The sequence below is a fragment of the Talaromyces atroroseus genome (genome assembly GCF_001907595.1).
Source record: "Talaromyces atroroseus strain IBT 11181 chromosome Unknown scaffold_2, whole genome shotgun sequence".
Lineage (NCBI taxonomy): Eukaryota > Fungi > Ascomycota > Eurotiomycetes > Eurotiales > Trichocomaceae > Talaromyces > Talaromyces atroroseus.
The window spans coordinates 1681129-1696363 of record NW_017971434.1 but is presented as its reverse complement, the minus strand read 5'-3'; the positions used below and the strand labels follow the sequence as shown (position 1 = coordinate 1696363).

Sequence of the window (15235 nt, the reverse complement as noted above, 5' to 3'; positions counted from 1 at the left end):
GTCAGCCCGGGCTATGCAGGAGCGAGGTACGTAACTATACTTGTTCGATGTTGTAGCCCAGATCAGATGATCTGCGTGTAGTGCACGCAACACTGAGCATTAATCCTGCATTAATCCTGCACTAATCCGCTAGTCCCGTGCCAGGTCCCGTGCCAGGGATCTAACCGCATCGGGAATCAACTGCTCTTAGCAAATCATAATCATTCCTCCTTGTTTTGGCAGCCTCGCCTATCGTGGCTGCTTCAGCACCAAAACCAGCATCGGCACTGGACTGCATAACTCGTCAGTTAACCACCTCATTACTAGTTAACTAGTTAGTCACGTGAGAGGCTGGCTGTTATGTAATATACAAGCTAAGCTAGTGTGGTGTGCCAACCAATCAGCAGCGGGATTATCCCACTTCATGTGGGGCTCCGCCATGACCTCGCGATGACAACCGTATGTGTTTCGTTCTGCGAGCAACTCAGACGGGCAAAACCTCATCCAGCACCACCGCCATGCTCTGCCTTCGATCTATGGCCTGCAATCGTCCTCTCCACTTTGGCATCAAACCATGAGAGTGGTCGATTTGTTCCGCCGTTTCTGTCTTCGGCGCGGAGCTACCCAACTCGCCGCACCTCCACCACTGCGCACTTTCTCTGCCCCTCGACCTCGATCGCAAGGTCCCCGATTCCAACAATGGAGCAACTTGGCCAGGAGATCCAGAGCCAGAGCTCCGATCCTGGGCTCTGTGCTCTTTGCCGCCGCATTGGGCCCCGCGGCGTTCATGGAGTTGGCAGAAAAGACCAGCGAAGATGAGACTGCGGAAAAGCAAATGCTACGGGCCTCGCGGCAAGAGCTGCGCAAAACAGTGTCCGCCGATGTAGGCGGCTACACTCGATTTAAGCAACAGATATGCATATTTCTCTATTCCTACGTCTACGAACCAATTGCAACGGGCTTCAGATTTCTCCATTTGACCGTCATTTTCCTTCCTGTCTTGATATCTGTCCCGGTGGTATGGATCGGCAGGCGAAATCCTGACCGCAATAACCAACGTTGGGGGACTTTATGGTGGTTTGATTTCCTGGTGAAATCAATGGAAAGGGCCGGTCCAGCTTTCATAAAGGTACCCGCCATTCCCTTTTCTTATTGTCGCTTTCCTGCTGACTGGGGTCGGCTAGCTGGGTCAATGGGCTGCCTCCCGAACAGACATTTTCCCTCCGGAGCTATGTGCTCGACTGTCGTCTCTCCACTCCCATGCGCCGGCGCATTCGTTGAAAGCCACGAAAAAGATACTACGCAGGGCTTTTAAGGGCCTTCCATTTGACGAGATATTCGAAGAATTTCAAGAAGAACCTCTTGGCGTTGGCGCCATTGCGCAGGTGTACAAGGCCAAATTAAAGCCGGACCTAGCCGCCCAATATGCAGACGAAATGCGAGATATGCCTAAAGACTTGGCCGCCAGAGTACGAAAGAATGTCGATGTTCTCGTCAAGAGCTCGCCTCAGCGAGTGCCTTCTTCTTATGTTGCTGTCAAGGTCCTCCATCCGAAAGTAGATCTTATTGTGAAGAGAGACTTGAACATCATGAACATTTTCGCTCAAATTATCAACATCATTCCAACCATGCAGTGGCTGTCCCTGCCTGGCGAAGTACAGCAATTTGGGGAAATGATGAAATTACAACTTGATCTGCGAATAGAAGGAGCTAATCTGGCAATTTTTAGAGACCATTTCAAATCACGCACTACAGCCTGGTTTCCATATCCATATTCAGAATATACTACGAGAGAAGTCCTTGTTGAGGAATTCGCACAAGGCATCCCATTGTCTGTGTTCCTCGAGAAAGGAGGCGGTGTTTACCAGAAGGAAATTGCAGACGAGGGACTTGACGCTTTTCTGCGTATGTTGCTCATTGACAACTTCGTCCATGCTGACCTTCATCCGGGAAACATTATGGTTCGTTTTTACAAACCCAGTGAACTTGATATCTCTCTTCATGCTCCAACGCGGGCACTCGAAGCCACATCGTCCGCAGAACTAGATGTCAACGAACACGTGCTACGACGCTTACGGCCTCACATGGAAGATCGGGACGCCTGGAAGGCAGCGCTTGATAGATTAGATCAAGAGGGTTACCGACCTCAACTGCTATTTATCGACACAGGGCTTGTAACACAACTAAACGATAAAAACCGACGCAATTTCTTAGACTTGTTCCGTGCAGTTGCCGAGTTTGATGGATATAAAGCGGGCCATTTGATGGTCGAACGCTGCCGACAACCAGAAGCAGTAATTGATGCTGAAATATTTGCATTAAAAATGCAGCACCTCGTGCTAGGCGTCAAATCACGGACGTTTGCTTTAGGCAATATCAAGATTGGCGATGTTTTGAGTCAGGTGCTCCAAATGGTGCGAGAACATCATGTGCGCCTTGAAGGTGACTTTGTCAATGTCGTTATATCGATTTTATTGTTGGAGGGAATCGGAAGGAGTCTAGATCCGAATCTTGATTTGTTCAAGAGGTATGTAGTGCACATGTACAATATACTCATCGTTTTAGTTGCACAGCTAATGACCTCGATGCAGTGCCCTCCCGATTCTCCGTCAACTTGGCTCAGGCTCAACACTATTCCGATCAGTGCGTGGCGGCAATACTTCAATGCTTCGAGTCTGGGTAGGTCTCGAAGCACGCACATTCCTTCAGGCCACTCTGGAAGGTGTGGAAATGTGCGTAAAGTACGATATGCTGGCACCCAACATTTAGAATAGAACACCCTACGCACATGCGTACGTAAAGTACATTAGTACATACATGTAATATTAGAGTATGATGTAGATGGCTGCTACAATATTCACGATCGAATGCCTTTTTCGGACTGGACTCATCTCTTTGGTTTGTGGATATATACCGAGGTATGATTCTTGTTAGGTAAACCAAATCTTAGTGATAGTTAGTTATACATCCAATCCACCAACCATATTAATACGTACTTAACAAAAGCATTTTTGTTCAAAATATCATACATGAAAAGTTAGAAAGGAGATATTGTAATCAAATAATACAGACAGAAAGGCAAAAAAAAAAAAAAGAAAAGAAAACATAGCCCGAATAATCATTATCAGTGCCTGTAAACATATACGCGATTAAATTGGAGAACGCCGTTGAATCCGGGATATGCAAGACTCATTCATCCTTTTGTCACGAGTTGACTGATCGTGACCGTGGTAGTACAATGTTGTTGTTGTTGTTGTTGCTTTTCGAGGAAAGCGTCGATATTAATATAGATCGACACAACTCTCTCTAAATGGGAGAAGAGCCAATCCAATTGCATGGAGCTGCTGACTTATTTATTCTCTCGTGCCTGGCCACCGCTAGCTCGCCACCAGACATCTCCTCCCCATCTCATCAGCCGCTCAACGGCCGCTGTGGGCGTGTCTACAGCTGGACGGATGTCCAAGAAGAACACGGGTTCACCGGTTGGCTCAGGCGGCCCGGAATAGTAATCAATCACATAGCGGACTTCTTTCGTGCCGGAGGGTGTTTGTCGAGACACGTACCAATCATGTCGATCAAAGGGTGGTTCGGTTCTGCAGGATGGATGTTACTATATACCAACTTCTTTGCTGCATAGTAGAAAAATGATAGTTGACTCACCCAAACTTAGCCGGATACAGCCATCCCAGAGCTTGCATTATCCTAGCCCTTGGACTCAAATCCTGTGGGCGTCCCTGAAATCGTACGAGAGAGGGTTGCTCTTCGTCCAGATTGTTTCTGATCCGTTCCTTGGCCAACTCAATCGCAAGATTCTCATTGCCACGCTTACACTTTTCCCAGCCACTACCCAAGCCTTTTGAGAATATCTGCTCCCATTCGACTATCTCGGCCCAAGCGCCTTCATTCAGAAAATTGTGCACCGCGACCATCGACTCCACCGCGTCTTGTGGCGTGTCAGTATATCCCTTTCGAAGCATCGCATTATACATCTGCTGCGGCGACGGGTATTCCCAGTTCCCTCCGGCTCCGTCAGCGCGTGGAATAGAGGAGATTTCACGATCAACGGGCAAATCGACTGTCTGACTTGGGGCGCGTTCTTGTGAAATGAAGGAGAACATATAGTTAAGTGGGTTTATCCTTGATTTATTACTCGACGAGGATGACTCGGCATTCGATATTTGGTTCTCTGAAGATGACTGCTGCTGTGGCTGTGATGGGGGCGGCGTGTAGAACGGTGAATTAGGTGACCTTTTCACGGGGCACGCGCTTGGTTGCGATGCTTCCAATGTGCTGGGTACTTGAGATGCAGAATCCTTCTGATGCATTGGGCATGCAGGCTTTATTCTAAATTAGCACGACGCTTAAATTGATTTCTGGTGATGACAAGAACTCACTGGAGGCGCTGCTGCTGTTGAAGGCGTGGTAGCAGGCATAGCGGCCGGCCGCTGAGAATCTGCCCAAAACCAACCCATTGCTGCTGTGAATCAAAAACGAATATATTTGCAAAGAAAAAAAAAAAGGGGTCTTGTACAAGTCAGGCAGAGAAAACGGTTTGCGCAATCGCGTGTGATGATTTTGGCCTACAATTGATATGTATGCTGTTGTTGTCTTGATCTATGATTTTTTTTTCGCCTTCCGCGGAGCGCAAAGGAAAATTCCCGGCCCGCCGGCGCAATGGATGACGCTCGGCGGGTCCGAGTGTCAACTCTGCATATGTAATCAATAAATATAGTGAAATATATGAAGATACTTTGGATGGTGGTTCGACTTAAGTAAATCATAGGAACAAAATCACTGTTTGTGCATAATGCCGCGGTTTCTGGATATTCTTTGTCTTGGAAGTCTGAGAGTATCGACTGCATGAATAAATTATTAAGTAGAAAATGACAATACCAGGCGAAGGTCTGGGAATAACGTGGTAATACACAAAAATAAGAATCTATGAAAAACATAACATTGATTCTGTCCCCTTCAAGTACAGAAAATTTGGTGAATAGAGCTGCTCAAGAGGTGTTCAACCATGTGAGGCAGAGCGAAACGACTCTTCGCCCCTGAAAATGGACTTATGAGCCCTGTATATCTTGATATAGCCTCGATATAAGAGCATATCCAAAAATCACGGCCAGTCCAACCCAGAACTTGTGTCGACGAACCCAGCCTTGGCCTGCTTCTCTCGCCACTTGACCGCCTCCCATCACGGCGCCCAGTCGCGGACCGCTTCCAATAGGACGTCGACGAAAGGCCGAGGTCTCGGGCGAGCAGTTGTTTGATGTTAAAGAATTGGGGTCAGGAATGATATGCCCAGTTGCTGCGTCGATACGATTGTCCTTTATCCATTTCCAATTCTCTTCATCTAATTCTGGCCACTCGGTCCGAAATTTAAGGCCGCCATCGCCAGCCTTAATATTGTTGATTCCCCTGCTGGAGGTCGTAACGCCAGCAGGGATATTGGATTGCGATCCTCCGCCTGTAGAGTTCCACCAGCGTGAACGTGCGGCGAAAAGCCTGCGTTCACTGTCTGAGGCACTAACGCTGCCCGTGGTCATTTCCTCGCTGGTCATGAAGCTCAGCAGACCGATAAGAATTGTCGACACCTCCCACGCTGGGTTAAAAGACTTTGGATGAAAGTCACTAATACTGAGACATAATCTCGTAGATGGCTGGAATCTACCGCTAGGTGTGTGCATACGAATAGCCGGTGGCGCGAAAGGGTATTCCGGTGGGAAGATCAAAGTACCCCAGTATTGGCCATTTTCGTAGGGAGTTTTCGGCGGTCCGGTCAATATGTAATGCCACCTGCACGACTCGGCTTATTAGTATATCTTCTGCATGTTTGGTGGCGAGGGATCCTGACTCTAATATGTTGGTCTCTGATGGGTGTGCCACGATAAACGGAGGCGGGTTCTTTTGGATGTTTTGATACTCGCGAGTGAGCTAGATGAAGTTAGAGTTGTGAGCTGAAGTTTAAGATTCTTTGTAATGAGGACTTACTCGCTTATGTGCAGCCCTGGTAGCCATCCTGATCGCTCTTCGGGAAAAGCGCGGTGGTGTGGGCAAGTTGAGGGGGAGAGGGAGCCAGGTAAGCCGAGAACTAGACTGCTGGCGAGTCTTGCACGTAGGGAACCTATGTGCGTCTATCTCTATGCAATAATATCGCAGGCGAAGTTTGGGTTATGAAACCGTGAGAAGCATAGACAGAGAGAGAGAGACACGAAAAGACGGTGCCTGGACGGTCTTCGGTCGTCCCAATCCGGCAGGCGGCAACTGGGAAAGTGCAACCGTCCACGCACGGGCCATCACGTGTGTACTGTACGTTTCGTCGATGTTCCGCTCGCCGGCAGAAACGCAAAACACTCTTGGATCGCACCCATTGAGCCGCCAAAATGGCTTCCTCACTCACGAGCGATGATGAGGATGTAAGAGCTCCAGGCCAGCATCTTCTGCTTACATATAAATGTGACATCTACTGACTTGAAGCGCGACAATGATCAGATCTTCAACCGGCTACAGCAACCCGCCGATCCGAAATTATTGGAGGAGCAACAGCAAGCTATGAATGAGCGAATTAATGCCATCTACCAAAAAGCGCAAGCTCGACTTGCGGAAGCGGTACATATACCAATATCACCCTAAGCGGTTGGTTGATGAAGCTCCGTTCTGTCTAACTCCCTGTGCTTCCGCTCCAGATCGACGAAAACTCGACGTTGCCAGTCACTATTTCCCGCATACAGATACTCAACGCGAATCATACTCGGAAAGGCTTCTTGGAACGCATCTTCAATCCAATCCTCAGTGCCAATCAAACAAGACCTTACACGCTGTCGGAAGCTCTGCAGAAAGTATCTCAAGGAGCAGACAAACTTAGCCGCTTTGGTAGGTTGAACTGTCACATATATCGATGAAGCTTGTAACTAACTATACACCGCTCTAGATGTCTTCCACGAACCCATTTCGATTTTCCTGGACAAACCAACAGATCCAAATGCCTTGCCCACCGACCTTGACGTTTATCTGTCTGTTCGAGAGAAGTCAAGGATTCTACTGAAAACCGGAACTGACTTGGGTAATGCCGAAGGCTCCGCTTACGGGAACTTGTTGTGGCGGAACATATTCGGCGGTGCCGAGACGCTGAATTTGAATGCATCTTTGGGTACTCGGACGAGGTCTGCGTACCAGGCTGCATTTGAGGCCCCAGTTTTGAGCGATCCGAACTTCCGCTGGGAAGTCGGAGCCATAGCCAGTGCCACACAAAAGCCCTGGGCAAGCCATGAAGAAGTCCTCAAGGGAGGATGGGCCAGGCTGCGGTGGCAAACTCAAGCAAGTCAACGTCATGAACTTACGTATAACGGGTTTTGGAGGCAAGTCACCGGGTTGTCGCCAGATGCTTCGCTGGTTGTTCGGGGCGATGCGGGTGACAGCGTCAAAAGCAGCATTTCGCACACTTGGGTTTATGATGGCAGGAACCACCCCCTTTTGCCATCTAGCGGGTTATACGCCAAAACTCTCAACGAGGTTGCTGGAGTGGGCCCACTTAAAGGAGATGTTTCATTCTGGAAATCGGAATTTGAAACTCAAGGGGCCATTCCCATTCCCATTCCCGGTATTAAAGGCCCAAGCGGTGTCAGCTTCACGACTGGTCTGCGGGCTGGTCTTCTCTACCCTCTGAGTCTCGACCCGAAATCACCACCACAGCCGTCTCGTATCAATGATCGCTTCTTGCTAGGTGGTCCCACAGACGTTCGAGGTTTCCGCCAGGCGGGTCTTGGTCCCCGCGACAGCAGTGATGCCGTTGGTGGCGATGTTTATGCAGCAGGAAGCGCAAACCTCTTTGTTCCTCTGCCACGTGTTGGCCGTGATACGCCACTGCGCTTGCAAGCATTTGTCAACGCAGGCCGCCTGCTCTCTCTTCGTACTTCTAACAACGAACCTCCGAAAACCAATGACCAAGTTAAGGATGCAATCACGTCAACCATAAGTGAGCTTGGTAACGGGCTTCCCAGCACAGCAGCTGGTATTGGACTGGTATATGCGCATCCCGTCGCTCGGTTTGAGCTGAACTTCTCTCTTCCTGTCTTCCAGCGCAAAGGAGAGGAAGGAAGGAAAGGTCTCCAGCTGGGGATTGGAATCAATTTCTTGTAGACATACATGCATATGTTTCTGTAGCACTAACGTTTTAGCACACATGGTTCTGAGCTGATAAATATCCAATTTTGTTGCGGCAAATAACATAAATCTCCTACTCTATTCATATATCCCATAGATAGCACATAGTACTGGAGCATGCGACGGTTGTTGTTGCCGATGTGAAGTAGACGAAAGACAGCCAATCACGGGTGCTTCCAATCGGCCAAGCTGTCTACTCCACAACTCCAACTTCAACTTGGTCAAACATACACTTCCAGCCAGCAACCTCAACCTCACTTAGACACTCAACTTGCAAGTCATCAGCGCTCTTCCGTTCAATCGTTTGAAGTCGATAACAGCGCACACACCTAGGCCGGCCCATCATGGCCCAATACTACCCCCAACAACCATCCTACGGCTCTCAGTCCTCGCCACAAAACCTCCAATTCTACCCCTCCTCCTACACAGTCTCGGGCCATACAACGCCATCTCAGGCATCGTACGGTGTTGGGTATGGTGGCCAACCAGCACAGGCCTACCCTAGCGCAGTGGGCGGCAGTGCTGGAGGGTATGGAGGAGGAGCAGGTTTCGGCAGTGGCCCTGCAGGGCCATCTGTCTCGGGCAGAATGGGAGAACAAGGTGGATTAAGGACCGGGTGGTTGGCAGCTTTTGGCACGGAGGGATATGACGGAGAGCCTCCTTTGTTGGAGGAGTTGGGTGTGAATTTCGATCATATCCAGACCAAGGTCTGTACAGTTCTTTCTTCAGGGCAAAATATATACAATAACCCCAAGCTAACCTAACCATGCGGTTCTGATAAAAAAAATAGACCCTCACAGTCCTTAACCCTTTCGCACAAATAGACCAGCATTTAATGGATGATAGCGATCTGTACGGCGCAATTCTCTACATAGTCTTATACGGCACGTTCCTCCTCTTCTCCGGCAAAGTGTTTTACGGCTACATCTACGGCGTCGCAGTGTTTGGCACCTTAGCTCTTCACCTCATCCTAAGCCTTATGTCGCCCTCACTAGACAGCCATGCCGGATCATCGCCAATTCCGAATGCCGCTGATCCTGGCAACTACGATCCCCACCAAAAGCCATCGGTACCAAGCTCATCGGCAGCAGGAGGTATCGGCAGCGGCCATTTTTCCGCGACTTTAACGTTCCCCCGCTCCGCGAGTGTCTTGGGATATTGCTTCTTACCTCTCGTCTTGACCAGTTTGATTGGTGTCCTACTCCCCATGGACACCATGTTCGGGTACCTGCTCACTTCGGCCGCTGTGGGCTGGTGTACATATAGTAGCTCTGGCATGTTCTGTGCCGTGGGACGAATGCGTGGTATGCGGTTTTTGGTCGCGTATCCACTGGCTCTGTTTTACATTGTGTTTGGAATTATGGGAATTTTCTCGTCGAGGGGTAGTGGCACATTGGCTGCGAAGACGGGGTCTTTCTGATCACTCCCCTAATCGACACGGGAGAGCTGCTGGAACTAAAAGGAGGAGATGGTCTTGGATTCAGATTGTCAATAACAGACATATGTTAGATGATAATAGATTTGCTGATGCTGTAGGAGTAATGGAGACACAAAAACATCCAATTCAGTGAATGAATATCTATGAATCATGATATAGGTATATATTAAAAATGCTGTATCTATTCTATCCGGATGTCATAATAATATAATGCAAGTAGGCTTCTCTATACATCAACGTAAGGGCATCGTGGCTAGCGCATCTCATCCTTCTTCGGAGCCCATCCACTCAGCCAATCTCTCGCCTTTTCAAAGTCGCCTCCAGCGGACTCCAGCGCTGCGAGACACCATCTAATGTCGTAAACACCCTCGGCAGCAATCATCTCCCCAAGCGTCCGTCGCTGCTGACTTGTCTCGTCAGCACAGAGGTAGAACGGAGGCAATTCTAATGATGATGACGATACAGTAGGATTCGTATTTATCGCATCCATCAGAGGTCTTATGACTTGGAGAATGTCCTTTGAAGAAGTGGGCAGAGTCGAGGGAGCAGCAGGTGAGGAAGAGGATCGTTGATGGCCTGTTTTGCAATATCGATTACAACACCAGGGCTTGCCGCAGCCCGAGAGCATTTGTGACATATATCTCCTTTCAATGCGGCGCTTCAATGCTTTGCCCTCAGGATCATGCGCGTCGGTGTATAAGGGGGCAAAGCATATACTGCACAAGCCCAGTGAGGCATCGGTACTCCCCGGTTTTGAGCCCTTAAGTGTTCGACCACAATTGATATTTCTGCATATTGGAGGCGCTGGCCGTGAAAGACGTTCGAGATCGTGATGGCGTAGATGCGTCTTCATATCGCGAAGTCGAGTAATCTTATTGCACAAATGGCACTCTGTTGTACGACCCCCATCTACAATTTCATGCGGTGCAAGGCCCGAGAGTAGAACTTCGGGGTCATTCATACCTGGATCGGAATCTCCTTGCTGTGGAACCACCAAATGACAGAACTGGCAAAGAATCAGCTTGCCAGGACACCTGGTTGTTCGGTGATGGCCCAGGGCCGGCAGGCTAGTTGCGACATAATCACAATTGGAGCAGGGATGTATTCTGTGGGAGACAAACTCGTGCTTCTCCTTGCTGGTTATGTCATTGCCGTAAGAATCATCATGTTCACAATGCCAATGATTTTGCCATTCAGTCGAAGATTTCTGAAAAACGTTTTTGCACCTTGGACAGAGAATATTGTTTCTAAGACAGAAATTCTCATGTAGGAACAAGGTACGTTGCGGAACCCATTGTTGACAGTTCCTACATTGAACGTCTCCAGGGTCATGCTCCATTGCAGAGGCATTGTCAGCATCAGCATCAACATCAACATCAGACTGTGTGCTCTCGGAAACACGAAGGATATATTCAAGTGGCGCTTCTGTTTCGTCTTCTACATCTGCATTGGTCTCTGCAGGAGGAAGAAAGGCATGTACAGAGACATATAACTTCTCCGCATCGGCCAGTTCCGGTAAAGATGATTGTAGCTTGAGTGCCTTATATGACTTCGAGGACATGTCGCCGAATACATACTCATCGCTCCTCGGATACGCTCTTTGATACGGTGAAAGAGGACTGGCGAAGATATCAAGATCGACTCCATCAGCAACTTCCAACTCTAATTGCAGCGTCCCCTGTGATAAATCCGAAGCACGGAGTTCGTAATCTACATATTCGCCTCTTCTGACCCGGCCCTGTATGTTTTGACCTTTCGCGATCGGCCCCCCAGGCGAACTTCCCTTTTCAGTGCCCGGTTTGCGCGAGGCTTTTTGCGAAAGCTTCTTGAGCGTCTCTCTCGCTTGTTCTTCGTTCAGAGGCTCAATGTCCACCTCTAGATCGGTGTCGACAATACAAATACCACTTCCCTGCGGAGCAACCTTGTCTATCAAGAACTCAAAGCGCTTGTTTCGTCCTCCAGGAACGGTAAGAAGTTCTCCAACTGTCAGTGTTGTAAAATTCTCTCGTAGGTGGCGCTCCAGTAAGGCTTTCCAGTCTTCCGGATCATACCCCGCTTCAAGAGGACGAAGCCGCACATACGTTCCCTTCGGTAGCTGTTGAGCATGTATCGTAACAGTCGCTAATTCTTTGTCTATGTTGTTATGATTATTACCTCCCTCCGCGCCGTCGATACCAGCATTATTTGCTTCTTCTTTTCCTTCTTCTTCTTTCCATCCTTGCTCTGATTCGTCGATGCCGAGCGCGTGGCGCAGAAAACTGCTCAGACTCACTTGGCCCTCCTCGGCAGAAAACTCTCGAATCCCGGCGTACACGACTCTTCCATTCACCGGATTGACAAGTCGAAAAGTAAGCGGATGCGGCAGCTGCGGCTGTCGAATGTCTGCAGTTGTTGACGATGGGTCGAAAGCTCGAGCTCGCGTCTCGGCAGCAAAGGTGTATGGATTAAAGGGATCGAAGGTAGATGTGTGCGCATGGTTATGACGATGACTCGGTCCCTCAACCGCGACAACTGGCGCTGCAGCAAGAAGTTGTTCGAGGGCAGACGGCGGTAGTAGAATTTTGTCCCCTGGTAGCTTCGGAGTGCGCAAAGGTGAGGTAACTGCAAGTTGGGATGACCATCTCAGTGGGCTGACCGCGGTATTGTTGGTGTCTGCCATGTCCTCGAGTTTGCCTTCAAGAGCACCGGTGGGACATGAGACATGGCTTGGAGTAAAATAATTGCAGGTTTGGCGTAGCAGCTCACAAAGCTCTTGGTTGCTGACGTAGGTTGTTCTGGAAGCTACTCTCGCTGCATCACTAATCGGGTTCTCCTATCTTATCTAATCGCTTATCGCCCCGCAATGTATCACACTGCTATAACATTCGGCCTTGAGTTCTACAGCGTGTTACTGCAATTGTAAGACGAAAGAATAATAATGGGATTCGTAAAATAATTCCGACAGTCTCCCCAGGTAATATCAACACAGGTCCACCTTTTGGTTATTATACCTCCTGCTCTGAGAGTGGAAAAGGTCCATTATAAATTAGAATTAGAAGCAAGTCATAAGTATGGTAATTAGCATGTAACGAGAAAGATCAACTCCCTCAGTCGTGATATCCTGCCCTGGAGCCTTAGTAGAGATCTCGACCAAGACGCCTAGAGCTCATATTGCACCAATCGCACTGAACAATAGATCATTAGCATACATTCAAGCCCAGTAACGACACGGGAGACAAACCCTGGTGGACGAGCAGCCGTCATTGTGCTTCAGACAGTATTCCCCAAAGCAACTACCGCAAGAGCGCTGGCGATCTAGCTTGCAGCTTGCGCACTAAAGCGATGAATCAGTTTGAGAGCCCGGCAAAATTGCAGTTATCAGGTGCACTTACAGTTGGTCCACATTCCCAGCAGTCTCTACTGACACCTGGACCCGTCTGAATTGAGAAAGTAAGCAATGGCCTCGTAAATTTTATATGATCGTCTCTAACATACCTTGACTGGTGATGGTTCCCTAGCCCCGGGTCTCCGTACGGCGGTTTGATGCGGGGATAGACGCGTAACAGCCTGCTCAGGGCTTGGTAGGCACTGAAAACAGAACCATTTATGGCATTGATGGCACCAACGTCTCTGTACACAGTCCGCACAACGTGCAATCATAACAGCTGTTTCGTTTCTCGGAACTGGACGTTTTGCGTCAAGAATGCTGGATGCATGCAGTGGGAGAGGGTTGAGCAGAGGGAAATGGTGATCTGGAGATTCGCCCCAAATTGCTGGTCCCTCGGGCGATGTTCGGCAGCCGTCACAGCCACGGGGCCCTAAAGCAATAGTCGCAAGTGCTGGTGGAAGAAGTATGCCTTCTGGACGGGGCTCGGTTTTGTTGCTCGAACAGTAAAGATCGGAATTGTGCCTGGGACCTCGACATAAAATGGTATCAAAGGCAATGACACCTTCGCATTTCTGCAGTGTCCGAGCCCAGCTAGCGTCAATGTTGCGTGTCAGGATGTTACCAGATGGCTTGTACCACTCATTGAGATGTTTGTCCTCGGTTTCAGCTGTCGAAGCTGGCTCTTCTTTAGTTGAATTTTGTCCTCCACCAAGACAACTCTGCCACCACTCACGACGAGACGATCCTCGGCGGTGTCGTGGTTGATTGCCCGTTGATCCTCTCGAAGTGAAGTAGTAGATGCCCTTAACTTTGGGAGTTCCTTCCGGGCGAGTAGGGCGTACGGCGTACTCCAAGGTCTGCATCAACTTCCGCTCATTGAGATGCGAGCATTCACGGATCGAGAGTATATTCACGTTGAATCGATCAGTAAGGATGATGTCGGCGATGAGATCAGCTGGAACAGATAAGCCATCCAACACCAATGTGCGGACACTTGCCAGAAGGGATTGTCCCTCGAGGCGGGAGAAGATGCCTTGCAACGGCGCAGCGTAGAATTCGTCTTCAGTGACCGACTCATCCGTTCTTTCACTTGTCCGGCGCTCACTCCCGGCATCAATTGGTAGTCTTTCGGGAATCTGAGCTACGCGGCAGGTGCTCAAATCCAAATGCCTGAAAACGTATGGGGTTTCCATGATAATGGAACGTGTCGTCTTGGTGGCGGACGCCAAAGCAAGCAACGAGGAGATAGGGAGCAATGGCACCAGGTGATGCAAGACAACATTGTTGGCCAGAAGATCAACGATGTTAGTCGGAGACTTGGGTAGCGGTGGACATTCTTCTACTGGCGAGGGAAGGACTTCTTGGACAGAGACAAGGCCCAATTCCTTTGCCGTGAGACGGCTTGCGCCTGAGAAGAAGTCATGGTCGTAACTGATGAGGTTTTGCTTGTGAGCAGCCAGGGCCCCGGTTGTGACATCGTCTAGGGTCAATACCTGGAGCGGGTGTGGCTGGACTTCCTGTAGGGCAGTTCTGGCCCTTGCCAATTCGTTCTCTAGAAGATCAATAGTCGCTGGATGTACTGCGGCAGACATTATTCAAAACAGATATTATCGACGTGTGTGGTGCAATTCTCCGTGCGGATGTCCTGTGTTTCAATTCTATATGTCGGCAAGTTTGCCGATTTCCGAAAACAGAAATAGAAAATAAATTAAAAAAAGCAGAGCGGGCAATAAGACAAACTCTAGCAATATTTTCTCTTTTTTCTTCCGTAGTAAGGATGAGTATAATCACGATAGGTGGGAGATATAGGGGGGGAAGAGGGTTTAGTTATAACCAAACCAACTGTTCTCTGAGTCAACAGAGAAGGGGGGGAAAAGCACAGGTATCACGTTGCTTCTTGCATGTCCCAAATAGGCAAGCGTAAATTTCTGCTGCGCAGATGGAGAAAAACCCCTTGACTGGAGTGGGGCGAGAGACGGAGAATCGGGACTGGAGTGCTGTGCTATCGGATGATCTGGATCCTTAGCATCTATGCAGGATGCAGAATTTGTAGTACTCTGGGCTTGTAATAGGGCCGGGCTGAGATCGCCCAAAAAAGACAATATAGATGTAGCGCGTGAACAGCGCAGTACTTTTCTTTTTTTTTTTGCCGTGCGTTGTTCCTGTCGCGATGGGCCCAGGAGAAAGAGAGTCTGGCGGAAGGACCAAAGGAGTAAGTCCGGGGAGCAGCAAAGAAGGTTCAAAAACGTGCTGCTGGTGGAGTCGGCCAGGCCCAGCCTTTGTTGTGT

At 49.2% G+C, this 15235-nt stretch overlaps 5 protein-coding genes across 5 annotated transcripts; 3 read left to right on the top strand and 2 right to left on the bottom strand.

Annotated features, from left to right (window-relative positions):
• Nucleotides 1-553: 553 nt before the first annotated feature.
• Nucleotides 554-2748, top strand: UA08_02695 (hypothetical protein; the record flags this gene model as incomplete). Its single annotated transcript, XM_020264765.1, has 3 exons — nucleotides 554-997; nucleotides 1164-2506; nucleotides 2571-2748. The coding sequence occupies 3 exons, from the start codon at nucleotides 554-556 to the stop codon at nucleotides 2746-2748; spliced, it is 1965 nt and encodes a 654-aa protein (XP_020122589.1).
• A 580-nt stretch (nucleotides 2749-3328) lies between these two features.
• Nucleotides 3329-5997, bottom strand: UA08_02694 (hypothetical protein; the record flags this gene model as incomplete). Its single annotated transcript, XM_020264764.1, has 7 exons — nucleotides 3329-3572; nucleotides 3640-4316; nucleotides 4374-4456; nucleotides 4730-4835; nucleotides 5133-5616; nucleotides 5669-5913; nucleotides 5971-5997. The coding sequence occupies 7 exons, from the start codon at nucleotides 5995-5997 to the stop codon at nucleotides 3329-3331; spliced, it is 1866 nt and encodes a 621-aa protein (XP_020122590.1).
• A 365-nt stretch (nucleotides 5998-6362) lies between these two features.
• Nucleotides 6363-8118, top strand: UA08_02693 (hypothetical protein; the record flags this gene model as incomplete). The annotated part of the gene is made up of 4 exons (XM_020264763.1): nucleotides 6363-6395; nucleotides 6457-6588; nucleotides 6666-6852; nucleotides 6911-8118. The coding sequence occupies 4 exons, from the start codon at nucleotides 6363-6365 to the stop codon at nucleotides 8116-8118; spliced, it is 1560 nt and encodes a 519-aa protein (XP_020122591.1).
• A 368-nt stretch (nucleotides 8119-8486) lies between these two features.
• UA08_02692 (hypothetical protein) lies at nucleotides 8487-9562 on the top strand (the record flags this gene model as incomplete). The annotated part of the gene is made up of 2 exons (XM_020264762.1): nucleotides 8487-8849; nucleotides 8933-9562. 2 exons carry the CDS (start codon nucleotides 8487-8489, stop codon nucleotides 9560-9562), a joined length of 993 nt encoding a protein of 330 aa, XP_020122592.1.
• A 271-nt stretch (nucleotides 9563-9833) lies between these two features.
• UA08_02691 (hypothetical protein) lies at nucleotides 9834-14539 on the bottom strand (the record flags this gene model as incomplete). The annotated part of the gene is made up of 3 exons (XM_020264761.1): nucleotides 9834-12392; nucleotides 12952-12996; nucleotides 13055-14539. The coding sequence occupies 3 exons, from the start codon at nucleotides 14537-14539 to the stop codon at nucleotides 9834-9836; spliced, it is 4089 nt and encodes a 1362-aa protein (XP_020122593.1).
• Between the last annotated feature and the right edge of the window lie 696 nt (nucleotides 14540-15235).